We start from the raw sequence: 27016 nt of genomic DNA, 5'->3' as shown, positions 1-27016 counted from the left end.
CTGGGTGGGGCACGCACCAAGACACACCACAAACACCACAGAGAGGACACAGGTTTCCTCCTCCTCCCCCAGAGGCAAACTTCATGGGACCGGTATTATCAGTAGATCAAGCCGGCCCCTACGTGGAGGGGACGGTGATGAGCAAAACAGTGTCATTTCTAGTAGATACTGGGGCCACTAGATCAATGCTGAGAGCCTCCGATATACCAAATGCACCACTATCAGAAATATAAATTACAGCAGTGGGGATGACAGGGCAACCCATGGACGAATTCCTTACACAGCCATTAACACTCAAGGTAGGTCCTATCACCGTTAACCACCAGTTCATCTTCACCAGCTACTGCCCTGTAAATTTGCTAGGAAGGGACCTCCTATGCAAGCTAAAGTGCACCATTAGATGCTCACCGGAAGGCATCTTCCTAGAAAGTAAGGAGAATGGGATAACATTACAGGCATTCACCCATTGCACCACAGTCAAGCAGGAACAGCCACAGACTCTTCCCCCTGAACTACAAGAAGTGGTCCCTAAGGAGGTATGGGCGAAGGGACCGAATGATGTAGGAAGAGTTCTGGACTACCCACCAGTAAAAGTGCTGCTGCGCCCTGGTGCAAAGTTACCGCAGGTACCACAATACAAATTGGCGAAGGAAGGGGAGGAGGGTATCGCTCCAGTAATAGACGATCTCTTGAGACAAGGAATATTGCGGGAAACTAGAAGTAGCCCATGCAACACTCCGATACTCCCTGTGAAAAAGGCAGCAACAGGGCCCAATGGAGCCCCGATATACAGGTTTACTCAGGACCTTATAGAACTTAACAAGGCAGTAGTACCATCATTCCCAGTAGTTCCAAACCCAGCGACTATATTGTCAACTATTCCAAGTGCAGCCACCCACTTCACCGTCCTAGATCTCAGCAATGCGTTCTTCTCCGTGCCTCTACACGAGGATTCCCAAGATCTTTTTGCGTTCTCATTCAGATCGAGAATACTCAAGTGGACACGTCTGCCTCAAGGCTTCTGTGATTCCCCTTCAGTCTTCTCGGATGCCCTGAGGTCAGACCTTGCATCACTGCACCTTCCGGGAGGGTCTACCCTGATACAGTACATGGATGACTTGTTATTGGCCTCACCATCCCGGACAGCTTGCGTCCAAGACACGATGGAGCTACTGTGTCACCTAGCAAGGAAAGGACATAAGGTCTCCCAAAAGAAGTTGCAGTTCTGTCAGATAAAGGTAAAGTACCTGGGACACGAGCTATCCCAGGGAGTTAGGAAGTTGCTGCCTGATAGGATAGCAACCATAACACAACACCCAAGACCAAAGACACAAACAGAGGTTCGTGCATTCCTGGGGGTGGCAGGCTACTGTAGACACTGGATACCAAACTTCTCCCTGATTGCAAGACCACTGTTAAATTTAACCCACAAAGATGTGCCAGACAAGGTACCCTGGCCGGAACAATGTGAGGAGGCCTTCCAAGAGTTGAAGAAAGAATTGTGTGCCGCACCAGCATTAGGTCTCCTTGACTACACCAAGGACTTTCACTTGTTCTGTCATGAAAAGGGGGGCTGCTCACTAGGGGTCCTATCACAAAAACACAGTACCTACTACCGCCTGGTGGCTTACTATTCAGCCACCCTAGATCCAGTGGCAGCAGGTCTTCCCCCATGTTTAAGAGCGGTAGCAGCAGCGGCCCTCGCAGTGGAACAATCTGAGAACATTGTCTTAGCACACACATTAATATTACACGTTCCCCACGCAGTGGACACGTTACTTACCACCACCAAGACGCAGCACCTGACAAACGCCCGTCTCTCACGCTATGAGCTAACACTGCTTGTGCCACATATTAAAATAAAGAGGTGCACTACTCTGAACCCCTCCTGCCTGCTGCTAACAGAAAGAGATCACGATGACCCGACAATAGACAATTCCTTCCATGATTGTGTTGCAGCAACAGAGAGACATACCAAAGTTAGGCCAGATTTGAGAGACACCCCATTTCCCGAGGCAGAAGGCGATCTATTTGTTGATGGTTCATGCATCAGAGATCACACTGGAACAATACAGGCCGCCTATGTTGTAGGAACGGCTAGGAGGTTGCTAGAAGGAGGGAGGTTACCATCAGTAACAAGCGCCCAGGCGGCAGAACTGATAGCACTGACTAGAGCATGCAAATTGGCAGCAGGACGGACAGCAAACATATACACAGACAGTCAATATGCATTTGGTGTCACACATGACTTTGGTCAGCTGTGGGCAATGAGGGGGTTCCTCACCTCAGCAGGCCAACTAATTCAACATGCATCACTGATAGTTGACTTGCTACAAGCTTTACTGATGCCCAAGAAAGTGGCGATTGTAAAATGCGCAGCACACACCTCAGCAAAGGATTACGTTTTAATGGGAAACGCATTTATTGACAAGGAAGTACGAAGAATTGCACTTAGTGGGTGTAAATACGAAATGGTTCAGGTAACGACTGACATAAGAAGTAAAGAGGAAAACACAAACTTTGACCCAAAAAACGTACAGCTACAGGCACAAGGAAAGGAGCGTACAGAATGGGAGGGGGCAGGTTGTAAGAAAAATGAAGAAGGCATTTGGGTGGGACCAAATGGGAACATATGCTTAACCTCCCTGTTCCTGACTTCCATGGCACAGCTCTTCCATTGCCCCTCACATGTGGGAAGGGACGGAATGATACAACTGTTTTCACAGTGCTGGTTCAACCAAAAATTCAGACAATGTGCAGAACAGTTATGTAAAAGGTGTACCGTGTGTGCACAATATAACACAGGAAAGGGCACCCCAACAGCACCAGGCCACTTTCCACCACCGCACGGACCTTTCGAACGTCTCCAAATGGATTTCACTGAAATGCCTCCAGTGAATAAAATAAGATACGTTCTGGTAATAGTGTGCATGTTCAGCAAATGGGTCGAGGCATACCCGCCGAAAAATTGTGATGCACAAACTGTCGCAAAGTGTTTATTAAAGGAGCTGGTACCGCGTTTCGGGGTGCCGACTCTTTTAAGTTCTGACAATGGACCAGGATTCATTCCCCAGGTTATTCAGGGCCTTTGCAAAGGCCTAGGAATAACTCAAAAGTTACATTGTGCATATCACCCACCGGCAGCTGGAGCTGTGGAAAGAAGGAACGGGGTACTGAAGAATAAGATAGGGAAGATATGCGCAGTGACAGAGTTATCATGGATAGACGCACTCCCATTGGCACTCCTTGCAATGAGGAGAACACCTGACCGCGTCACAAAACTGAGCCCCCATGAAATTATTTTTGGTCGCCCCATGAACATCCCAGGACACATGTCAGTTGCCCCATTGGCTATAACTGAAGATCTTTTGTTACAATACTGTAAAAAAATAACTGAGACACTCCGTTATCTTCACGGCCAGGTGTTGCAGGCCTTACCAGAAGAAGGTACACCACCGGAACACAGACTGCATCCTGGAGACTGGGTGTGGGTAAATGCCCACACCAGACGTCACTGCCTTCAACCACGGTGGAAGGGACCATACCAAGTCCTGTTGACAACAGCCACAGCAGTCAAGTGTGAGGGCATCACATCCTGGGTTCATACCTCACACACCAAGAAAGCCGCTGGACCAAAGGATGACCAGCCGCCAACAGAGTTGCCGATGAGAGTGATGCCACCTTCACCACAGCGGTACAACCTTCGTTCAACAAGCGCCACCAGCCAACACTGACGGAACTGCTCGTGCTACACTCCCACAGGAGTCGGAGAGTGTAATCGGGTTCCCCAGTACACCAGAACATTGTTTTTGGACTGCGCGTGCTGCAACCCCATAGGGGTTTACACACCAAGATGCTGTTTCAGAACTGCTCGTGCTACTCTCCACAGGAGTCGGAGAGTCAAGTGAGCCCACTTAAGTATTAAAGATATCAGGATATAGACAAACAGAATACTAAAAGTCCGCAAGAGAAATTTGCACCGAGAGGTACAGATCCCAGTCCTATGGAAGCGGTCGGTCATTAGGATCGGTGCGGCTTTTAGCCCCATTGGGAGGTACCTCTTCCGATTAGGAATATGGCAAAGATAGGACATAAGGGCCATCCCTCGGGTCAGTGGACTATCGCACCCAACTCCCCTAGAACTGGACATTGGGATTCATCCTTTTACACTCTGCACAACTACAAGTGCCAAATAGCATTCGACGTCGCCCCAGAAAATATACTGAAGGAATAGACTACTCGTGTGACACTCCTACAGGAATAAGGAGGTGCCAGAGGTTCCACTGAAATTATTTACATACCAATAGAACTGGTTTCAAGTGCTAGCCACATCCGATCACATACCACCCTATAAGGCGACATGGATTTCAGGTTACAACGTAAGAAAAAGGAGAAGAAGAAGTGGCCCGTGGTGGTCACAGCATTACTCACCCCGGTATCAGCTATAATAATAACAACGATTCTGGTAGTATATAAAGACGAGATACATATTCCATGGCTCGACCAGGAACAATACATCCCCAAAAGTGGCAAAGGGGAAGGAACAACTGGCGGTGAGAACAACAATAACTCAAAACATCATGGGAGGGTGGAGGATAAAACAAAATGGGTGAAATATACAAAATGGAATGAAGATGGGGAAAACTACAAAGACAATACATTTGTGCAAATGATAGCTATGTACAAAGAATTAACAAACGTGTCTAATTGCTATATCTGTACCCACCTACAGAGGGGGAAATTTAAAAGAAATGAGAACAAGGGAAAGGGAAAAGGAGAGAATAAGAGAAAAAATAAACACAGGAGAAATAAAAACATGGGTGCTGAGGAGAAAAAGGGATGACTTTGGTTTGGACGACAAACCTTATGTAGGAGATATGCAAGAAAAATTGGTAGAAAGAGTGTCCAATAAATTGAAGGAAAGGAAAGAGGGAAAAAGTAAGGTAAAAGAAAAAAAAGGAAGAAGATAGAAGGAGAATAAAGAAGTGTAGGAGATTAGATCCGAAGAAAGGAGAAGAGAATTTATTAAATACATTTACAACAGAAAGAGGGAAGGGTTACACTGAATGAGATCATGGCTCAGAACAACGAATACCATGCCTGACCATAGATACGGAAATAAAGGCACCGTGGTGTTTCAAATACTTAAGAGGTAACGTAGACACTAGCAAAAAAGGAATTGATGTGGGACATAGTATTTGCAATACAACATTGAGCCTGGACTACAAAAGGAATGACACAACAGGCTTGTCCATTGGCCTGACACCTCCCAAAGGAATATTTATTATATGTGGGACATCAGCATTTTTTAAATTGCCAGCAGGATGGCAAGGCACCTGCTACCTAGCATTCGTGCTACCAAAAATGGCGCATAGGACAGAATTACAGAAGGGCGAAAAGAGAACACTTGGCGGGGTGCGCAGGAAGAGGACACCAACGTGGGTGGATGAGGTAATAACAATATAGGGGATCATAGTGATGCCATTAGGGATAGCACACTCACAATATCAAATTCACAGATTGGCCGAACTAGTGGAAGGGCTAGCCAGCCACACCGCAGCAGCCTTAGGGAACATCACTGAGGAACTTACTGACATGAGGGCAGTTGTAATCCAGAATAGGCTTGCGCTAGACACCATCCTGCATATATATACCAGACCACAGTGAAAATATAAGAAAGGAAATAGAGGAAATAAGAAAGGTAGAAGAAGGAGCTGGGAAAGTGGCAGATGGGACAGACGTTGGAGGAATGCTGAATGGAATAGCAGCATGGTTCAAGGGTTGGGGTACATTGTTGGTAGAGGCACTAGTGATAGGGATCGTGGCACTAATAACCCTATGTGTGCTCATATGGGTCTGTCCCTCCTTCCTGGTCCTACTCGTAAAAAAAACATGTCGCCAAAAACCCACACATTATCGAAGGAGAGGGTATGAGGAGGACGACAGGGAGGAGGTAGGGGCCGAAATGACGACAATGTATCATGACCCTTAAGATTGATATTGAGTATCAGAAGGCGGAATGTGGAATCACATTTTACAGCTCTTAAGTATGTTGGGCCTAACGGCCCCTGTGATACTCAATGACAATCTCTGCACAGGCCTATCATTAAAGAAAGAGGACTACAAATGTAATTGGCTACTGCTAGGAACGCATTATGTTGCAAGGCTTGCCCTCTGAACAACCACCATGAAATATCATCGTCATTGCATGCTAGATGAAGCAATCTTCCTTCTGGAAAGTACCAGTCTGAGTACGTGATGGTCTCAAGTTCTGTCACAAGATGGACCATGTGATATTAGGCACGTAGGCCACCTTGTGCAAGTTCCTTGTCTATGCTTGTTATTACTATATATGGTGCGATAGGAAGAACCACCTTTAGCCATAATGAAGAAATAATCATACGTCAATGTCAAGGACCAATAGAACATCTAATTATGTTTGTGGTTTAATACTATAAAAGATCATGTATTACTTCCTTTATTCAGGTTGTTCGTGTGCAACTAGTACCGAGCAGCCTCCATGTACATGTCTTTCTATTTCTAATAAATTCTTTTATGTTTATCTAGAAGAGCTGGCTAACGGTTGTTTGAATCCTGGATGGGTGCTGAATAATTTAGCTTCTACAAGACTTGTAAGTGTCTTAATTACCTCACTGTAGACAGGTGCCGTACCCAGCCGCTGCAGACACCCGCGCGGGACACCGCCCGGGCGCTTGGTCCGCTCCCGTGCCACGTCTCCAAGGAGACGCATGGAGGCGGGACGCGATCTCGGCCCCGGATTTCCGGGTCGCCGAGGAGTCAAGGAAAGAAAAGACGGACGACAAGGGAGAGAAAAGAGAACCCAGAAGAGACGAGAGGGAGAAAGAGACGCGCAGGGAGACGAACAGAAAAAGGAGGAATGCCGAGGAAGAGAGAACCAGCCCGAGCCACGGAACCAGTGGAAACCAGAAGGACGACAACAAACCCTGCCACGACCCAGGAGGGTCGTGGCTCTGCAAGGTACGGTCCCTGTTAAAGGGACATCGGGAAGAGGCAAATAGAGGACGTGAGGGAGGGTTAAGAGAGAAAAGGGGCACCGGGGAGGGACTAGAGGAGGGCAGTTTGGGATAAAGCACTGGGAACCTGGAGCGGTTACTGACAGTACTATCTCCCTACCACTAGCCTTGGCCAGAGCACTGCACCCTCCCTTATGCCTGCACTAACCATACAAGAGCCCTAGCGTGTACCTTTTTCTTTACCCTCCCACTCTTATACTAATAAATAAAAGAACCCCCGTACCGTACAACTTACCTGGCCTTTTGTCCTTTTTGTTTTCCGAGACCCGAGGGAAGGAGTCGAGAAGAAGTACTCTGAAGACCTCATCACCTAGGAGAGACAGAACCTTAAGGATTCATGAAAAAGCAAGTTCTGTACAGAAACATCTACAGTACTCCAAAGGACGCGTATGGACGACAACGCTATTGCTATCCTGAATAATACCCTTCCCCAATTAAATACCTAAATAAAATTTGTTTTCCTTCGGGAACTTACATAAAATACGGGTCAGAGTCCTCTGTATCGCCTCATCTTCCACACTCACAATCTAACCAATACTTACCTCCTTTAGGAACTGTTGATTTTTGCACTGTCTACTTTTAAAATAGCTTATTGCCATTTTAACAAAAACTGTATATGTTATTGCTCTAACTCAAAGTTCCTAACTTACCTGTGTGGAGTACCTTGCATTTTATGTATTTACTTCAAATCTTGAACTTGTGGTTCTAAAAATAAATTAAGAAAATATATTTTTCTATATAAAAACTATTGGTCTGGAGTTAAGTCTTTGAGAGTGTGTTCCTCATTTATTGCTTGTGTGTGTACAACAAATACTTAACACTACCCTCTGATAAGCCTACTGCTCGACCACAATACCGCAAAATAGAGCATTAGAATTATCTAATTTTGCCACTATCTTACCGGTAAGGGGAACCCTTGGACTCTGTGCACACTATCTCTCACTTTGAGATAGTATATACAGATCCAACTTCCTATAGCTCCTCATACACAAACTGAAAATGTGTCCTTGTGTTTCTTGACAAGTTGTATTGAGTATCTTGGAAAAATGTCCTAGAGACTAAAGTTGTCTTTGTTCAGAATCGGAAATCCTGTATGTTCCGGAGTTCCGGAAGATTCACCATTTATTCTTGAATTGATTGCTGCTTTTTTTTTCACACAAAGTTAATGATGATGCCTGTAAGTGTACGAGAAGCGCAAACTATTGTTTGAGGTTCTAAGTAGGGGACCTAACGGTAAAATTATCTTTATTCGTTTGTAGTCTACTTCATCTGCATAAGAGGATATCGAGGTCCAGAGTCCGAACCTTCTATGCAGTGCATGAGGCAGTCAAGCAGTTTCCGCAGTGACATGGGTTCATTTTTACTTTGTTTTATCCCATCTTCCTTTCTCTCCTGGGGGATGTCAGTGGAACTACACAGTTGTTACTTGTTACACTATGCAGCCCAGCTAGGACTGGAGGTCCAGCATTGCCCCCACAGTTGGAACCAGGTGAGTGTGTGACAGTGTGTAGTTTTGAACTGCCATTTCGAGCTGGCAAAATAAACCTTTTGATAGGCCAAAAGTTTCCTTTTTAATACATATAGTTCACCCCTGAGGCAGACCCTGAACAGGCCAGAGGGCAGAGGGCAACGTATTTAGAAAGTAGGACTTGTACTTTTTAGTTTTACTTGTCTTGGGTAGACCCCGGACTACCCTGAGGACAGGAGGCAATATATTTAAAAAGTAGGACCTGTACTTTTTAGTTTTACATGTCCTGTTGGTGAAAAACTCTTAAACACCTTTTTCACCACTGCAAGGCCTATCCATCCCGTAGGTTACCATTGGAATTGGCGTATTACACTTTATAAGCATAATTTCCAAATGGAAAAGAGATATAAGCCCTCCAAATTTAGTGTCTCTGGAGTCACAATTTTAAATCCAAATTTATGGTGAAGTTGGATTTTAAATTGCAATTCTGAAAATGCCACTTTTAGAAAGTTGGCATTTTCTTGCCTTAGCCATTTGGTGCCTGCAGCTGCCTCTGGTCACATGACTGGGTGCAGTTGAGCTTTGTGTATTCCCCCTAGACAGGCAATGAGAGCTTAGGTATGACTTGATGGGCCACCTGTGACTCGATGGGCCACCTGGGCAAGATGGGAGGGAGGAGCTTGACACAGCCTCACTTACATCTCAATAGGCTGTGTTCAGTCCCTACACAAAGGGCTGCATACCCCCTGTAGTTAGCCTGGAACCAGGGCAGGGAGGGAAGTACATCTGTGCACTTCAAAGGCATGTCTTTTAAGTCTCCCCCACCTCGAAGGCACCACTAGGTATAATACCTGAATCTCAGACCTCACCACTTCAATACACTTCTGGACTTGTGGATACTCTGCAAGTAAGAAGGACTGCTGTGCTACTGAAGGACTGCCACTCTGCTGGACTAAACTCCACTGGACTTCTGCTTTGCTGTGCTGTCCCAATGCATGCTGACCTGTTGTCTTAGAGTGACAACGACTAGACCTGCATCTCTCCACTCTAGATCCCTGAGTGACTCCAAGGGTAAGTTGGCTAACCTCCTCACCTGAAGCCTCAGGGACATAAAAGACTTCCAACCACCCTGCTTCTGCACCTGGACTCTATCATTTGGAAGTCTACCCAGCTATGTAATGACACCCCAGTCCTGCACCCTTGGAAGTGGACCTAAGGTGCTTCCCAGCTGAACTGATGCATCTTCTCTGCTGAACTGATGCTTCCCCGAGCAGAACTGACAATTCTCTTCGGCTGAGCGGCACATTCTCAAGGAGAACTAATGCATTGCCGCAGCTACATGGATTGGACCCAGCACAGAAGACTCACATTGTTGCTGCATCCTGCATATTGGGTTTGACGCATTGTCTTTGAAACTGCCATTGCACAACACTTCTCTGGAGCAGGTCCTTGCATCTCTCATTGACTGCAGCCTTGACTATGATGCCAAAGCTCTGAATGGCAGCTTTACTGCTCATCAAAACCGACGCATCGCCTTGGCTGCACAACCCATCCGAGACTGGCCTTCACAGTGCATGCCCTATTGATGGGATCCTTGATGATGCAACAGGACCTCGCACTGCAGCCTTGCTGCATCTCGGAAGCAATGCATTGTATCGGCTCCACAATGCATCTTAGCCCTGAATCCACGCAATGCTCTGCAACCAGGATTTAAGGTACTTTGTTCAGCTGTTCAACTGGTTCTCTGTAGCTGGCCCGTGCTCCACTGTAGTCAGACTGAACTTTTGACTTTGTCCCAGTCCGGTGCAACCAGATGGTTGGTACTTTTTGCTTCCAAGTGCTATTCTATAGTTTATTCTTTAAAAATACATACTTTAAGTTCTACTCACTGGGGTTTTGGCATTTTGGTCTTATTTTGTTACATTGAGTTATATTTTTTAACCTGGTGTGGGATCCTTTTTGTGTGGTGTTTAGACTATTTAACTGTTAAAAAATGTTACACAAATACTTTACACATTGTCTTCAAGTTAAGCCAGACTGCTCTGTGCCAAGCTACCAGACGGTGACTACAGGTTAATGTGGGGTTTGCTTGTGCCCTACTTTGACAAGAACTGTCATTGCTGCTTTACCAGGGTTCACACTCCAGTCAACAAAGAACCCAATTTCTAACAGTAAACAATGTAATTCAAATCTTCAATGTGTTGATTTTATTGTATATATTTCAGTTTCTTAGTAAGCCTGTTTTCCAATCTCAGAGTGGTTCTGCACACAGACCATCCAATCACTGCATTGTGTTTCACATTAACCAACCAATCCCAGGGTAGCACAAAATTACGCATCTCCTCATTCCTTGCAGTAGTTCCCTCTCCTTTACAATTGTTCTCATACACACAATTCCAGAACTCTAAGCAAACACAAAATAAACAATCTTTGTACCTCTAAAGAAAACAAAGGCAATTCAACAACCAGAATGTTTCGGTATGAACGTCTTCCAACTTTTATTACTCAAAAGATTTTCACACACGCAAATACAATCTCAACAGACGGAAATCACCCTAATCATTGCAGCCTCAGCTTTGTGCAATAGGTTCCGCTAGCATCAATCAATATTAGTACATTCACAACAAATCAATATAGTCCCTATCTCAATTGTGCAATTGACTGTACCTCATGACATGTATCACAAACCCTTAGCTCACAAGAAAACCATAAATCAGCCTTTTATATTTATCAGTCCTTGGATCTTGGACTACTACAGAGTCTGATAACCTCTTCATCTTCTTTACAATTAGCACATAAGCATCTCCATACTCCAACACCTCACGAGCAAAACTCAGTAACAACAAAGACAATTATGATGCATAATCCTATTGAAACGCACACCTCCTATATTGCAACCACCTTTGAAACAGCTCTCTGTCAATCTTCAAACTCTGGCTTTGGGCTATGAGACATGACCCCCTGCTGCCAACTTTTGCCAGAGTAGGGAGCTTAGTTATCAGTTTACAAGAAAAGACACTGCTCATCAAGGAGAAATCCCTGCGGTTCTCAGATCGATGGATCTTTGACATTGACTAAGCTTAACCAAGAGCTGTAAATCTCGTTTAGAGCATTTCATAAAGGTATATATCCCTATTCTAGGAATGTGAATAAAAAGGCGTAATTTCAGAAACTCATAAAGGGTTTCAATTCGAGAGAGAGATCATAAGCATAAGCTTTAGCATAAATAAATAGCGCAATAATTCAAAAATTAATTCAAGCAGAACTTCTCATGAAGAGAGGGTCCGAAACTCAGTAGTCTCTAAACAACATGCCAACACCAGCATGAAAGAGATCATAAGGGGAATGAGGTAACCTACTCTAGGAACATGCATTATTATAGTCATCATATATTTTCAGTGTTGTATTTCGTAGTTTCTTCTTTCTTCAGCCAGCCAATCATCTTTCGATGCTCTCACGCCAACAGGACGACTCTTTGTCGTCTCACAGGAACACAATAACTTTAGATGGCAACTTTCAAGGCTGCAACTATGTCTTATCAAGGGACTGTTTAGTTTGATTTTCTCATGATTCATTGCCCTGTTTAGAACTGCATTTCCATGTGCAAAATTTCTTAGCTATTTTTCTAAATAACAAATCTAATCATTAGCTAACAGTGGTCTTAGTGTAAATAGAAACATTTGCAAAATCAGATTATCCCCCCGGGGCAGGGGCAGTAGAGACAAGAAAGGAAAGTAAAGACCTTTCCTTTCTTGTCGCTCACAGCATTTCTGCTGCCCGATCGCGATGCCATTATTAGTCAGATCAAAAACCACTAGACATCAGGGATATATTTTTTTGTTTATTTGTATTTTTTTATGTTTGGGGAGCGACCCCTTAGGCAAGGGTCGCTCCCGGGGGTGCAAATTATTATTACGCCATTTCTGCCCCCCCCCGGGTGCAGATCGGCCTTGCGATCTGCCCCCAAGGGGGCAGAAACCTCTAGACAGCAGGGATTGATTATTTTATTCATACTTGTGCATAAGGGGGGCGGCTCCTTGGGCAAGGGCCGCTCCCCAGGGGGGGAAATGATTTTTAGGCCATTTCTGCCCGCCCCTGGGGGCAGATCGGCCTAATATTATTGGGCTGATCTGCCCCCATGGGAGCGGAAAACCACTAGACATCAGGGATAAATAATTTTTTGTTTATTTTTATTTTTTTATGTTTGAGGAGCGAACCCTTAGGCAAGGGCCGCTCCCAGGGGGGCAAATTATTATTAGGCCTTTTCTGCCCCCCCTGGAGGCAGGTCGGCCTAATATAATTAGGTGGATCTGCCCCGGGGGGGGGCAGAAACCTCTAGACACCATGGATATATATATTCTTCTATTTACTGTATGTTGTTATGTATGGGGAGAGACCCCTTAGACAAGGGTTGCTCCCCTGGGGGGGGTAAATTGTATTTAGGCCATTCCGGCCCTCCTTGGGGGCAAATCGGCCCATTTTTGTTAGGCCAATCTGCCCCCAAGGGGGGGCAGAATCCTCTAGACACCATGGATTGGTGTGTGTGTATGTGTGTGTTTTGTTTGGTGGGGGCAGCCCCTTGTGCAAGGGTCACTCCTCATGGGGGCACATCACTGTTGGCCATAACTGCTCCCCTTGGGCGCAGATAAATGGGGCCAAGGTTGTTCTTCCCACCAGTGGGCAGATTGGGCAATTACCCCCGATCCACACCCCAGGGGGACAGAAAGTCTACTAGATGCCAGGGAATAAAATAAAAAATAAAAAAATAGTGGGGTGGTGGCTACCAACCAGTATGGGCCTAGTTATGCCCCACCCGAACTGAAGGGGCTAACAGTCTTTCAGCTCTCCCCCGCACACTAAAACATCTTATCCCATTTGATTATTTTTGTTTTTTGTTTGACATTTGGGCCATGAGAGCTTGGTAACTCTCAAAATCATCCCACTTGGAATGGTGACAGCTGCACTTTTTTTTACTTTGGGGCGCTGCCATGTAGAAAAATCCACAAGACCTAGACACATCTGAAAACTAAACATCTGGTTGATTCTAGGGTGGTGTAGTTGAAATGCACCCTGCACCATTTCCTTACCCACAATGCCCTGCAAACCTGCAACTTTGCTGGAAAGCACACATTTTTCCCACATTTTTGTGATGGAACCTTCCGGAATCTGCAGGAACCCACAAAATTCCTACTTCCCAGCATTGTCTCATCTATACCAATAAAATGTCTGCTGCACGTGTCAGCCTAGACAAGTTTTTTTTCAAACTGCCCTTTTAGACCCACTTTAGTTCCCCTTCAGGTATCATTTTTCCCAGGAAACTGAGGGCAACGTTGGGTGGTAGGAAATTTGTCCCGGTGCGATGATCCCACACAGAAATGTGGGAAAATGTTGATTTTTTTAATCTAAATTTGAGGTTTGCTGAGGATTCCGGGTAAGAAAACATTGGGTGATCCAGACAAGTCATACCTCCCTGGACTCCCTCGGGTGTCTAGTTTTCAGAAATGTCTGGGTTTGGTAGGTTTCCCTAGATGGCTGCTGATTCCAGGACCAAATAACGCAGGTGCCCCCGCAAAAAACAGGTAGTTTTGTATTTGATAATTTTGATGTGCCCAGATAGTGTTTCTGGGGCATTTCCTGTTGCGAGCACAAGGCCTACCTACACAAGTGAGGTACCATTTTTATCGGAAGACTTGGGGGAACGCTTTGTGGAAGGAAATTTGTGGCTCCTCTCAGATTCCAGAATTTTCTGTCACCGAAATGTGAGGAAAAAGTGTTTTTAGCCACATTTTGAGGTTTGCAAAGGATTCTGGGTAACAGAACCTGATGATAGCCCCACAAGTCACCCCATCTTGGATTCCCTTAGGTGTCTAGTTTTAAAAAATGCATAGGTTTGGTAGGTTTCCCTAGGTGCCGGCTGAGCTAGAGGCCAAAATCCACAGGTAGACACTTTGCAAAAAACACCTCTGTTTTCTTTGAGAAAAAGTGATGTGTCCACTTTGTGGTTTGGGGCATTTCCTGTCGCGGGCACTAGGTCTACCCACACAAGTGAGGTATCATTTTCATCGGGAGACGTGGGGGAATGCTGATTGGAAGGAAATTTGTGGCTCCCCTCAGATTCCAGAACTTTCTGTCACCGACATGTGAGGAAAAAGTGTTTTTTTTGCCAAATTTTGAGGTTTGCAAAGGATTCTGGGTAACAGAACCTGGTGACAGCCCCACAAGTGATCCCATCTTGGATTCCCCTAGGTGTCTAATTTTAAAAAATGCACAGGTTTGGTAGGTTTCCCTAGGTGCCGGCTGAGCTAGAGGCCAAAATCCACAGGTAGGCACTTTGCAAAAAACACCTCTGATTTCTGTGGAAAAATGTGATGTGTCCACGTTGTGTTTTGGGGCATTTCCTGTTGCGGGCACTAGGCCTACCCACACAAGAGAGGTATCATTTTTATCGGGAGACTTTGAGGGAACATAGAATAGCAAAACAAGTGTTGTTGCCCCTTGCCTTTCTCTACATTTTTTTTCCTTCCAAATATAAGACAGTGTGTAAAAAAGACACCTATTTGAGAAATGGTCTGTAATTCACATGTTAGTGTGGGCACCCCAGAATTCAGAGATGTGAAAATAACCACTGCTCCTCAACACCTTATCTTGTGCAAATGAATTGCTGGATACCCGGTATGGAATGAAAACCCACTGCAAGGTGCAGCTCATTTATTGGCTCTGGGTACCTAGGGTTCTTTATGAACGTACAAGCCCTATATATCCCCGCAACCAGAAGAGTCCAGCAGATGTAACAGTATATTGCTTTAAAAAATCTGACATTGTTCCGTCACTGCCCCTGCCGCACATGGGCTAGCGATGCTTGAGTTGCCGGTGCTTGCACTGTGCAGCGTGCTTGACTTTGCAGTTTCTGCCCTGTTCAGCGGTGCTTGCCCTGTTCAGCGGTGCTTGCCATTGCGGTCTTTGCCCTGTTCAGCGGTGCTTGACCTGTTCAGCGGTGCTTGCCCTGTTCAGCGGTGCTTGACTTTGAAGTATCTGCCCTGTTCAGCGGTGCTTGCCCTGTTCAGCGGTACTTGCCAGGGCGGTCTTTGCCCTGTTCAGAGATGCTTGACTTGTTCAGCTGTGCTTGCCATGGCGGTCTTTGCCCTGTTCAGTGGTGCTTGACCTGTTCAGCGGTGCTTGCCATGGCGGTCTTTGCCCTGTTCATCAGTGCTTGACCTGTTCAGCGGTGCTTGCCATGGCGGTCTTTGCCCTGTTCAGCGGTGCTTGACCTGTTCAGCGGTGCTTGACTTTGCAGTATCTGCCCTGTTCAGCGGTGCTTGCCCTGTTCAGCGGTGCTTGCCATGGCGGTCTTTGCCCTGTTCAGAGGTGCTTGCCCTGTTCAGCGGTGCTTGACTTTGCAGTATCTGCCCTGTTCAGCGGTGCTTGCCCTGTTCAGCGGTACTTGCCAGGGCGGTCTTTGCCCTGTTCAGAGATGCTTGACTTGTTCAGCTGTGCTTGCCATGGCGGTCTTTGCCCTGTTCAGTGGTGCTTGACCTGTTCAGCGGTGCTTGCCATGGCGGTCTTTGCCCTGTTCATCAGTGCTTGACCTGTTCAGCGGTGCTTGCCATGGCGGTCTTTGCCCTGTTCAGCGGTGCTTGACCTGTTCAGCGGTGCTTGACTTTGCAGTATCTGCCCTGTTCAGCGGTGCTTGCCCTGTTCAGCGGTGCTTGCCATGGCGGTCTTTGCCCTGTTCAGCGGTGCTTGCCCTGTTCAGCGGTGCTTGCCATGGCGGTCTTTGCCTTGTTCAGCGGTGCTTGACCTGTTCAGCGCTGCTTGACTTTGCAGTACCTGCCCTGTTCAGCGGTGCTTGCCCTGTTCAGCGGTGCTTGCCATGGCGGTCTTTGCCCTGTTCAGTGGTGCTTGACTTTGCAGTTTCTGCCCTGTTCAGCGGTGCTTGCCCTGTTCAGCCGTGCTTGACCTGTGCAGCGGTGTGTGCCATGGCGGTCCCTCATTGCCCAGCGGGGCTGTGGCTGCCGGGGCCCTCCTTGGCAATGACTGTGGCGGTGGTCTCCTGACCAGTGACGATTGTGCTGCCCTCCTGGGCACTGACTCTGGCGGTGGACTCCTGACCAGTGACGATTGTGCTGCCCTCCAGGGCACTGACTCTGGCGGTGGTCTCCTGACCAGTGACGATTGTGCTGTGCTGCCCTCCTGGGCACTGACTCTGGCGGTGGTCTCCTGACCAGTGACGATTGTGCTGCCCTCCTGGGCACTGACTCTGGCGGTGGTCTCCTGACCAGTGACGATGGGGCTGGCGGTGGCGTCCTGGGCAGCGGGGATGATGGCGCCCTTCTCCGCCGCGCTGCTCTTCCCAGACTTTGGCGCTTTCTTCTGCCCCTTCCCCACCTTGGGAGGAGTCACAGCTGACTTGATACTCCCCCAGGGACCCTTGTGAGCGGCTCTGCCGGCAGGAGTCTTCACCCTCTCCCGTCGGGCACTGTCCAACTTCTGGTGCTTCACAGGGGGGGGACTGGCTGTGCTTTGGCTCCGTGTCACACTGGCTGCCCTGGTGCCCGGGGCACTCCACATACCTCTAACAGGCACCACCGGTACCGGACTTTTTTTGGCTGAGGTGCTACTATGGGACCTATGAATTGGAGGGGGGGTGGTGCGAAAGAGGTCAATGTTGCTCAGGAAAGGTTTCTTAGGAACACTGGGACGGGTAGCTGGAGGGGGTCTGGGAGTGGAGGAAGAGGAGGTGGTTGTAGGAGGTGTAACTTTTGATGATTTGGGTGCAGGTGCATGTTCTGGAGGCTGTCGTGAGGTGGATGGATGTTGGGTGTGTGTGTGCCCGCGTTTGTATACTTTGGGAGGGGGCGTCACAGACTCACTGGGAGAGGACACAGGGGACGTGTAAATGGTAGTGGGGGTGGTGAGTGCAGGTGAGCGGGGTGTGGTGCTGGGTATTCTGGTGCGAGTCCTAGTGGCTGTAGTAGTAGTGCATTCAGGTGAGAGTGTAGATGACACTGGGAGGGAGGAGGGAGACGACGACGAGGGGGACACAGTGGAGGCAGTGGATGTTGCTGTGTCTGTATGTGGGTGATGCTTGTGTGAGTGCCTGTGGGATGTGTGGTGCCTATGTTTGCCTGAGCTACCCTTGTGTGTTGAGGTGTGTGCAGGCTGGTCTGATGGTGTGCTTGGGATAGCCTGAGGTACAGGGGATTGGGTCTGGGTGGAGGAAGTTGGAGGGAGGAGGCTAGACACAGGGACAATGGCTGCCATCAGTGCTGAGGCCAGAGATTGCAGGGTTCAATGATGGCCAGCCTGACCAGAATGAATGCCCTCCAGGAATGCATTAGTGTGTTGCAACTCCCTCTCTACACCCTGGATGGCATTCACAATGGTAGACTGCCCAACAGTGAGTGACCTGAGGAGGTCAATGGCCTCCTCACTGAGGGCAGCAGAGGTGACAGAGTCAGGGGTTGAGGTGCCTGGGGCAAAGGTGATCCCCACCCTCCTGGGTGAGCGGGCACGGGGCGAAGGCTGAGGGGCTGCTGGGAGGGCAGTGCTGGTAGGGGGGTGGCGGCTGTACCTGTTGAAGTGGGGGGCACAGATGTTTGCGCCACCACAAGGGAGCTCCCATCGGAGGATGAGTCAGTGTCGCTGGTTGCTGATCCGCTGACCGCCGTGAAGCTCCCCTCGCCCTCCGTCCCACTGGTGTACTCAGAGTCCGTGGTGTGGCCCTACATGGCCACGTGGGATGCAGCCCCATCGTGCTCCGGTGCCACTGTACCTCCGCCTGATGATGCTGATGCACAAAAGAACAAGGAGAGCACAAAAAGGGGGTGGGAAACAGAAGAAAGACAGGTTGAGTGCATGGCTTACCGCTGGCGGACAATACAGACACAGCAGCCCCCTGCACTACGCCGCTCTCTTGGCCTCTACAGATGCAATTCCTGGGATATGGCCTACATGGCTATGGTGGACATCAGCACACATAGATGACACAGGGGCATGTATACCTGTACTTGGCACTCTACAGAGGTGGGGTGGAGTGCCACATGGCCTGCATTATGGAGGGGCCTAGCCTACGGAACTCGCCCTGGCCGAGGGAAACCCACAGCCCTCCTCCCCCCCCCAAGCCCCTCCACTGCACGCAAAGTCAGCCGAATGAGAGTGTACTCAGCCCCTTGTGTCTGCTGTGATGCCCTCAAGCGCCCATCCAACTCAGGGTAGGCCACCGCCAAGATCCGGAACATCAGGGGGGTCATGGTGCGACGGGCACCCCTCCCACGTTGGGAGGCCATCCCCAGCTGAGCCTCCGCCGTCTTCTTGCTCCAGTGGCGAATGTCCTCCCATCTTTTACGGCAGTGGGTGCTCCATCACTGGTGGACCCCCAGGGTCCGGACATCCTTGGCGATGGCACGCCAAATATCCTTCTTCTGGTGGGCGCTGACCTACATGACATGTACAGGGGAAGAAGAGAAGTTATTACCAACTGCACCGTCGAAGTGAGTGGCCCACATCCCTGCCCTTGCCATGTGGCACATGCATTCACATTCATTCATGGTCGCAGAACTCTGCCCCCTTCCTTCTTACATCCAGGCCTCTCCACCCAGGCATAGCCCATACAACTTGCACCCTATGTACTCACCTGTTGGTCTGGAGGACCGTAGAGTAGCGTGTACTGGGGGAGGACCCCGTCCATGAGCTTCTCCAACTCCTGTGCAGTGAAGGCAGGGGCCCTTTCCCCAGACGCACGTGCCATTGTCTCTTCCAGACTGAGGTCACAGCAGCACTTGCAGTGTAGGTCCTCTCCTGTCGAAGATCAGGTATCGAGTGATTGAACAGATAGAAAATGGCGGGCACATCCGCGGCGTTGACGTCCGCGGCGGTGCGTATCATCACCGCCGGCGCACTTCGTCATTGGCTCCTAGGACCCATAGGGTTCAATGTTAACCAATGCAGCATTGCGCCGCGGTCTTCAACCGCCTACTGCGACGGTGTACAACGCCAGCGCAGTTACCTCACATCCAATTGTCCCAGTTTAGAGGTCAGGCAGCCGCCATCTCAGGGGCCTACATGGCTTCATTTTCAACTGCGTCACGCATACCGAGGCCTGGACTCAACACACATACATACAACTTTTTGGAATTTGTTTCGTGTTCTGTGTAGCTGTGGGTACATACCTCTGAATTGCTTGACTCTGTGGTCGCTTTTGTCCTTCGTAGGCACCGTCAGCTGGGACATGTGAGGAGATGGCGGAATCCTCTGGTGTACCGACCGCTGGTGGACCTGTTGACAGTGGAGGCGCGACATTTAATCATCACCTACAGGTTTGACTGTGCCACAATCCAGGAACTGTGTACCCAGTTGGAGCCAGACCTTATGTCACCAATCCGCCATCCCACAGGAATTCCCCTTCAAGTGCAGGTGCTATCAGTGCTCCATTTCCTAGCAAGTGGGTAATTTCAAACAACAGTGGCCATGGCATCAGGGATGTCCCAGCCTATGTTTTCCAACGTGTTGTCCAGAGTGTTGTCTGCCCTGCTGAAACACATGAGGAGCTACATCGTTTTCCCTCAGGTGGAGGATTTGGCTACAGTTAAAGGTGACTTCTATGCCCTGGGACATATCCCTAACATCATAGGTGCCATTGATGGGACCCATGTAGCTCTGGTCCCCCCCACAGGAGTGAACAGGTGTACAGGAACCGGAAGAGTTATCATTCAATGAATGTACAGATGGTATGTTTGGCAGACCAGTACATCTCGCAGGTAAATGATATGTTCCCTGGCTCTGTGCATGACGCCTACATCCTGCGAAATAGCAGCATCACTTATGTGATGGGTCAACTCCAGAGGCACCGGGTGTGGCTATTAGGGGACTCTGGTTACCCCAACCTGTCATGGCTACTGACCCCAGTGAGGAATCCCAGGACCAGGGCAGAGGAACGCTACAATGAGACGGACTAGGAGGATGATCGAACGCACCTTCGGCCTCCTGAAGGCCATGTTCAGGTGTCTCTATATGACAGGTGGTTCCCTTGTAGTGTGGTTAGTTTTACATATCCTTTGCGCATTAGCTTCAGGCTTTAGGCCTTTGTGCACTTTGCCCTGGATGTATTTTATTCATTTGCTTGCAGCTTAGAGCCTCTGTGCACTTTGCTCTAAATGCTTGTTATTAGGCTTCGTACTGTTATTTTTCAAATAGCCAGTTCTACGGTCTTGTTTTTTATTCATATCACACTGTTTAGCCTACTTCAGCACTGGAGTTCTCCATAACACATTCCTGTTCACTCTGTTCTTCAGTCAAGGATACAGTCTGGTACATTGCCGATAGACGTGGTAGGAGTTTAGTCTTTGGTGTTCCTGCGTAGGGACATTTTGTGATCACGCTGACATGTTAGTTATAAAATCACTTCCTTGTCCCAATACACGCAAGAGGGAGATTCCGACCAGGGAACCACAACTAGACGCTGACTGCCTCGTTGCCGATGCTGAACCAAGATCACAGGCTTTTGCTCAGGTATGAGGGCTGATGTCTCCCCAGTCATTCAGAAAGGCAAGCTAGAAGCTTAACATTCTGTGCTCTAAATAGAACAAGCAGAGGGAGAGTAGAAACTATTAGACACGATGATAGCTTTGTTTTTATGTTTTACTCTCCTGGTGACTATTTCAATCCTACTGTGTTGTATGGTTCTGGTTATTGCGGCTCACGCCTTATTATATAAAATACAGTCATTTTATTAAAACATTTTATAAAACTTATACTGTCTTTGTCATTTGTATGAGATCATACTGTAAATTAGAGAGTTGGTTTGGATCTGAGTGACCACGACTTCCCTGAGAAGTTCCAAAGATGTAATGCGCTCGGCTGCCCAATCATCTCTTCCCCTTGGGAGAAATGAGGCACTGCTAGTTAGCCGGAGCAAGAACCGGATTTAGGGTGACAGAGTTCTTTACACGTGGGTCAGACTCAGTCCCCCACACCGTTATTGATCCTGCTGCCTAGAAATCCAGTAGTCTCATTTAGGATAATGAGAGCCCACGCGACACCCTATTCTACTCACTGAGGAAGGTGTGCCAGATCATTATCACCTGCTCTATGCTTCACAATCTTGATTTGCGACGCCAGGTGCCTTTTCTGCAGGAGGATGGTCCAGATGACGGTGTTGTGGCAGCTGTGGAGCCTGTGGACAGTGATGAGGAGGAAGCAGAGGAAGAAGACATTGACAACAGGGACTCAGTCATACAGCAATATTTTCAGTGACACACAGGTGAGAACACTTTCTTTACTAATACTTTTACTTTCACACTTCTACCTCTATCCTGTCTGTCAGTTTCAAGCAGTATTTGGTAACTGAGTTGTACATTTCCATTACGGTTTCACAGGTGTGGTTCCTTCATGGACTTGTGATGTGTGACATAGGTATGTTGACATTACTATTGTGAACGGATTTTGTCATTGTTATAGCTAATACACTTTTTTAAAATCACAGCCTGACTCCAGATTGTTTTGTGGTTCAAGGGTGTTTATTGAAGTGCTAATTATTGGAGGGGGTGGTAAAATGGTAATGGGTGATGGTGGAGGAATGTCCATGGCAGAGTCCAGTCTATTAGTCTCACAGGTGCACTGCCCATATGGGCATAGGAAGTGGAGCTGGGGCAATTCCAATCTGGACAGGGTTACAAAGTGCAACAGTGGGATGACAATCAGGGTGGTCTCATTTCTTGGCGGGGTCTTGCCATTGTGCTCCGTGCTGTTCCTGGATCTCAGGGACCGCATGCGGGGTGGTTCTCCGTCTGCAGGCGGTGGGGTGCTGGTGTGGTGGTCCTGTGGTGGGGCGTCCTGTCCACTAGCGCCGGCAGAGGTGGTGGGCAGTTCATCGTCCATGCTAGTGTCAGGGGCCCCTTGGAGTGCCACGGTGTCCCTCATGGTGTTCTGTATGTCCTTCAGCACCCCTATGATGGTGCCCAGGGCGGAGCTGATGGTTCTGAGTTCCTCCCTGAAGCCCTAATACTGTTCCTCCTGCAGGCGCTGGGTCTCCGAAAACTTGGCCAGGACCGTAGCCACATTCTCCTGGGAGTGGTGGTATGCTCCCATGATGGAGGGGAGGGCCTCGTGGAGAGTGGGTTCCCTTGGCCTGTCCGCCCCCTGTCGCACAACAGCCCTCCCAGTTCCCCTGTGTTCCTGGGCCTCCGTCCCCTGGACCGTGTGCCCACTACCAATGCCCCCAGGTCCCTGTTGTTGTTGGGGTGGTGGGTTATCCTGGGTTCCCTGTAGTGGTGGACACACAGCTGATTGACGTGTCCTGGGTACGGAGGTATGGGCCCGCTGGGTGGGTGCTGTACTGGTGTTTCCAGAGGGTGGAAGGTTAGTGTTGGGCAGTGCCTGTGCGAGGGGAACCGACTGTCCCGAGGCCCACGATGGTCCGGGCTCGTCATCTGGATCCAGTTGGCCAGAGCTGCTGTCATCACTGTGGGCCTCTTCTGTGGGTGGGGTAGAGATGTCTGGACCCTCCTGTCTGGGGACGTTACATAGTGGTCCTGCAGGGGTATAAAAGCATGATTATTGCATCTGTGTGTGTCATGGTGTGCAATGGGTGGGTGAGCGTGTACCCCAGTGCTTGCATTCCTGTGTGGGGGCTTGTGTGATGATGGTTAGGGGTTGTTATGGGTATGTGCGGTGGGCATGCTTTGGTGATGGGTGTCCATGCTTTGTTGTGTCATGCAGGGCTTGGTGTTGGGATGTGTGGTTTGTGTTATTAGTACATTAGTGAGGAGTTGGAGTGATAGGGGATGGGGAGAGGGTGGGGTGTGTGATAGCATGCAGGTAGGGTGGGGAATATGATAGTTAAGATTTGACTTACCAGTGTCCATTCCTCCACCGACTCCTCCGAGGCCCTCAGGATGCATGATGGTCAAGACCTGCTCCTCCTATGTTGTTAGTTGTGGGGGAGAAGGTGGTGGTCCGCCGCCAGTCCTCTGAACCGCGATGTTGTGCCTGGAGACCACGGAACGCACCTTCCCCCGTAGGTCGTTACACCTCTTCCTGATGTCCTCCCGATTTCTTGGGTGCTGTCCCACTGCGTTGACCCTGTCCCCGATTCTTCGCCATAGCTCCATCTTCCTAGCTATTGAGGTGTGCTGCACCTGTGATTCAAATAGCTGTGGCTCTACCTGTACGATTTCCTCCACCATGACCCTGAGCTCCTCCTCCAAAAACCTGGGGTGTCTTTGGCGTGCCATTGGGTGGTGTAGGTGATGTGTGGGGTGGTGTATGTGGTGATGAGTGTGGTGATGTGTAGTGGTGTGTGGTGTTTTGTGCGTGGATGTTGTGTGGGTGATGGTGTTGTGTGCCTCTGTGTGGTGGAGTTGTCTATTGCTGTGCTGGCTCTCTCTGGCCTTCGTCTCTAAATTTTGGTCGTAGGGGTTTATGGGTGATGTGGATGTGTGTTTTATATTGTGTTGGGTGTGTGGGAGTGGTGTTTGTATGTGTATCAGGTGTGTGTATTTTGAATTGTCCAATGTGCCGGTGTTTTGGAGATGTGTGTGTATTTTGAGCGCGGCGGTGTGTACCGCCAATGGAATACCGTGGTTGAAAGACCGCTGTGTGGATTCGTGGGTCGTAATAGCATGGGCGTGTTTCTGTTGTTGTGACGGTGGAGGATTTGTTTTCGCCAGTTTATCACTGACCTTTGGTGTGGCATACTTGTGTGGGTGTCTGAATTTTGGCGGATTCCGAGATGTGTGTCATAATAGCTGTGGCGGAATTCCTCGGCTGCGGCGGTATGTTGGCGGTCTTCTGCACGGCGGTAAGCGGCTTTTACCACCAATGTTGTAATGACCCCCAGAGTCTCTATTATCCTTTTAAGAAACATCCGAATCCGGGTCATTGTTTTGTAACTCATCATCATCAGTGTCCAAAATTTTTGAAATTATTATGGGAGTAATATACTTGACTTTGGATATGAATTTTTTCTACGATTTAAAAAGTAACCCCTCCCTTAAGGGAGGCCTTTGAGGAACCGCGTCCTCTGCCTTGTGTGAGGAAACCTCACCACTCAATAGCGTTGTTTTATTATTTTTTTAAGTACCAGGACACTTTCTGCTATCCCCAGCAGATTGGGCCAAAATCGTCTTGGACACTGTTTTAACAACAGAATTTTCCAAAGTTTTTGATAATTTGTCCAAAGAAGCAGCGACTGCTTGTTCAACTGATGACTGAATAAAAGCATTAAGATTTTCTTTTATAACCTCCTCCTCCTCAATGGCAGCAATAGAAATAGGTGAGCTGTCCATTGTTCTGAAATGTACTAGCTGAATACAGCTGACTGATACACAATACGGTGAAGAAAGGGTTAAACTTCCTCCACCGAGTCAGAGAGGCACAAGGCTCTGCCTATGGGTGGGGAAAAAAGCAGGAAACAGAGGCCGGGGAGTGGCAGAAGCAGAAAAACCTGTCAGAAGGACCGACAGGAACAAAATCAGGGACCGAAAGCAAAATAATTCAGGGAAAAAAACGCTTATCTGTGACAAAGCTAGTGAGCAATTGTGAAAACAGTGCTATCTCTTCACCGCGACCGTCGATAAAAGATGGCGGTCGCGCTGAGGAGAAAAACTGAAAAAATGAATTGCAGGACGTGCACGCCATGGGGAATACGTGTGGCTACAAGCCGATTTGAAAAACGAAGCGTGATGCAATTACATGCGAAGCAAGCACATCAACAAATATGTTTAAAACAACGAAATGTCGCAATACACAGTGAATGAAAAATACTTATTGTGACTGCGAGCAGCAAGAAAAGAGGGCTGTTGTCAGTCGAGATAAGTATGATAGGGTCAGCCTGCTACTGATTGCTGTATTATTGTGACTACTTGTTTGTTCCCATTAGCCACTTTTCTCTAGCCTCATGGGAATTGTAGTTCTTGACTGCAGCTGCTATTTAATTTAATTAAACAAGAAAAGCAAATGCGTGTTTATATAACACGGACTACCCATAAAGAGGCGTTGGGATTTATGTAAATGTTATCCACTCTGATAACAATCATTCACAAAACGTGTTTAAGTCATAATATGTACGAAAGAAGCTCAAACAAACAAAAAATGGAACGCTTAATGCGCAAAAGACTGGCCGAGACACAGAAACAGCTTACTCTCCTGACGCCTACTACCCAATTGGCTGCTATGTGGGCCTTTACAGGGCTCGTGGTAAGTGCGTAATAATGGCATTTAAATAGACAAAAGTGCGCCGTATAAACAATTCTAGTGATACGAAATATATAGCGATCGCGTCGGGACAGGACAGTGAACAGACAAGCTTCACAGCTCTGACAGCAGAGAGACAATATGGTTATAGAAATTGTACTGGCATTTGACAGCCACCGTCAAAATAACCTAAACTGAATACCATTATTTGGTCTTGTTATCAAGAAACGGTGAGACAAAATATAAATCTAATTTACATTTTAAAGGTTTCTTTCCTCTAAACTGCTTTGAATTGTTTTATTCTTACACACATTCTTTCTTAACATGAAAGTGCTCTTTTCCAAGATGGCCGACTTATTTCTCAAAGCAACATTTTCTTGTCCTCTCTTCTTGTTCATGTTTTTGGGCCGCAACGCAGGCCGGGAGCTGTCAGTGCTGTCCTGCTTTGGTCTCCACCGCCGCAACAAAACCACAGTACGGAGCCACGGTGCCTGCCCCGGGGGCTGCCAGAGGTGAGTTTGGCGCAGGAGGTAGTTGACTCCTATGCTGAGGCTGTTAAAGCCAGGTGGTGGTATGGGTGCGGAATAGTGTCTGCCGAAGCATCCTTCTGTAAAAACAAATCCTACTGCATGTTCTCTTTGCAGGTGTAGGTGTAATTACATCTCGAGCTGCTGTCGGTTCCTGGACCAATTCATTTCTCATAGGTCGCCGGGACCCTCCAGTTATCAGATGTTCTGCCGTTCATTTGAACGCTGTGACTAATGGAAGTGTCTTTTCGTTAGTGCGGCAAGCTACAGTCTTTGATTCATGTCGTCAGGCGGACAAGCCATCAAAAATAATAGGGCGAGCCCAGCCAAGCGTCTGGCGTGTCCCCGTGGGTCCTAGAACATAACAGAAACAATCACAATGTGTGACCTGTATATATATCGTGCAAAAAGGTCCTGTGAAATATCCCAAAGACTTTTCAAGATTCGAAGACATTGGGTATCAATGCGCTTAGTCTGTTTCAGGAATGCCACCTGGCCGGTATTTTACCCGCCTGTCCTATATTTGTTTACCAATACCAGGAGAGGAAAAAACTTCTGAGATTCAGTGAAATGCGATAAAACTGAAACAGTAAACATATAAAGTAATTATTCAAAAAGTATTGGACAGCTATCTGTATAGTTTCCAATTGATTATTAATGCTTACAGAAGGATAATTCATATATTAAAATGAATATGACGATTTTACATACATTCGTATTCAACTCTTGGGCCTACCAAAATAAAAAAAAATGTAAACAAATGACTGATATTTTTT

The 27016-nt window shown here is 47.9% G+C and overlaps 2 protein-coding genes across 4 annotated transcripts in view; both read left to right on the top strand.

The window, feature by feature from the left end:
• The first annotated feature begins 263 nt into the window (after positions 1-263).
• LOC138297119 (uncharacterized) lies at positions 264-26605 on the top strand. Its single transcript, XM_069236617.1, has 3 exons — positions 264-2480; positions 6660-6999; positions 26358-26605. The coding sequence occupies exons 1-3, from the start codon at positions 264-266 to the stop codon at positions 26603-26605; spliced, it is 2805 nt and encodes a 934-aa protein (XP_069092718.1).
• Positions 26112-27016, top strand: part of DOP1A (DOP1 leucine zipper like protein A) — a 694260-nt gene continuing 693355 nt past the window's right edge. For all 3 annotated transcript variants that reach the window (XM_069235613.1, XM_069235614.1, XM_069235612.1), the window contains exon 1: positions 26112-26225. The gene's annotated coding sequence lies outside the window, so the exon portion shown is untranslated. The remainder of the gene's footprint in view (positions 26226-27016) is intronic.

This window comes from Pleurodeles waltl, chromosome 5 (genome assembly GCF_031143425.1).
Source record: "Pleurodeles waltl isolate 20211129_DDA chromosome 5, aPleWal1.hap1.20221129, whole genome shotgun sequence".
In the NCBI taxonomy this organism is placed as follows: Eukaryota; Metazoa; Chordata; class Amphibia; order Caudata; family Salamandridae; genus Pleurodeles; species Pleurodeles waltl.
Note: the sequence above shows the minus strand (reverse complement) of the source record. Positions and strands in the feature narration are given on the sequence as shown.

Bases quoted from the DNA above. Each gene is read 5' to 3' on its own strand.
- LOC138297119 (XM_069236617.1), top strand. From the start codon at position 264: ATGGACGAATTCCTTACACAGCCATTAACACTCAAGGTAGGTCCTATC. The intron at 2,481-6,659 runs GTAACGACTGAC...ACCTCACTGTAG, and splicing joins GTAAATACGAAATGGTTCAG to ACAGGTGCCGTACCCAGCCG. The intron at 7,000-26,357 runs GTACGGTCCCTG...TTCTCTTTGCAG, and splicing joins GAGGGTCGTGGCTCTGCAAG to GTGTAGGTGTAATTACATCT.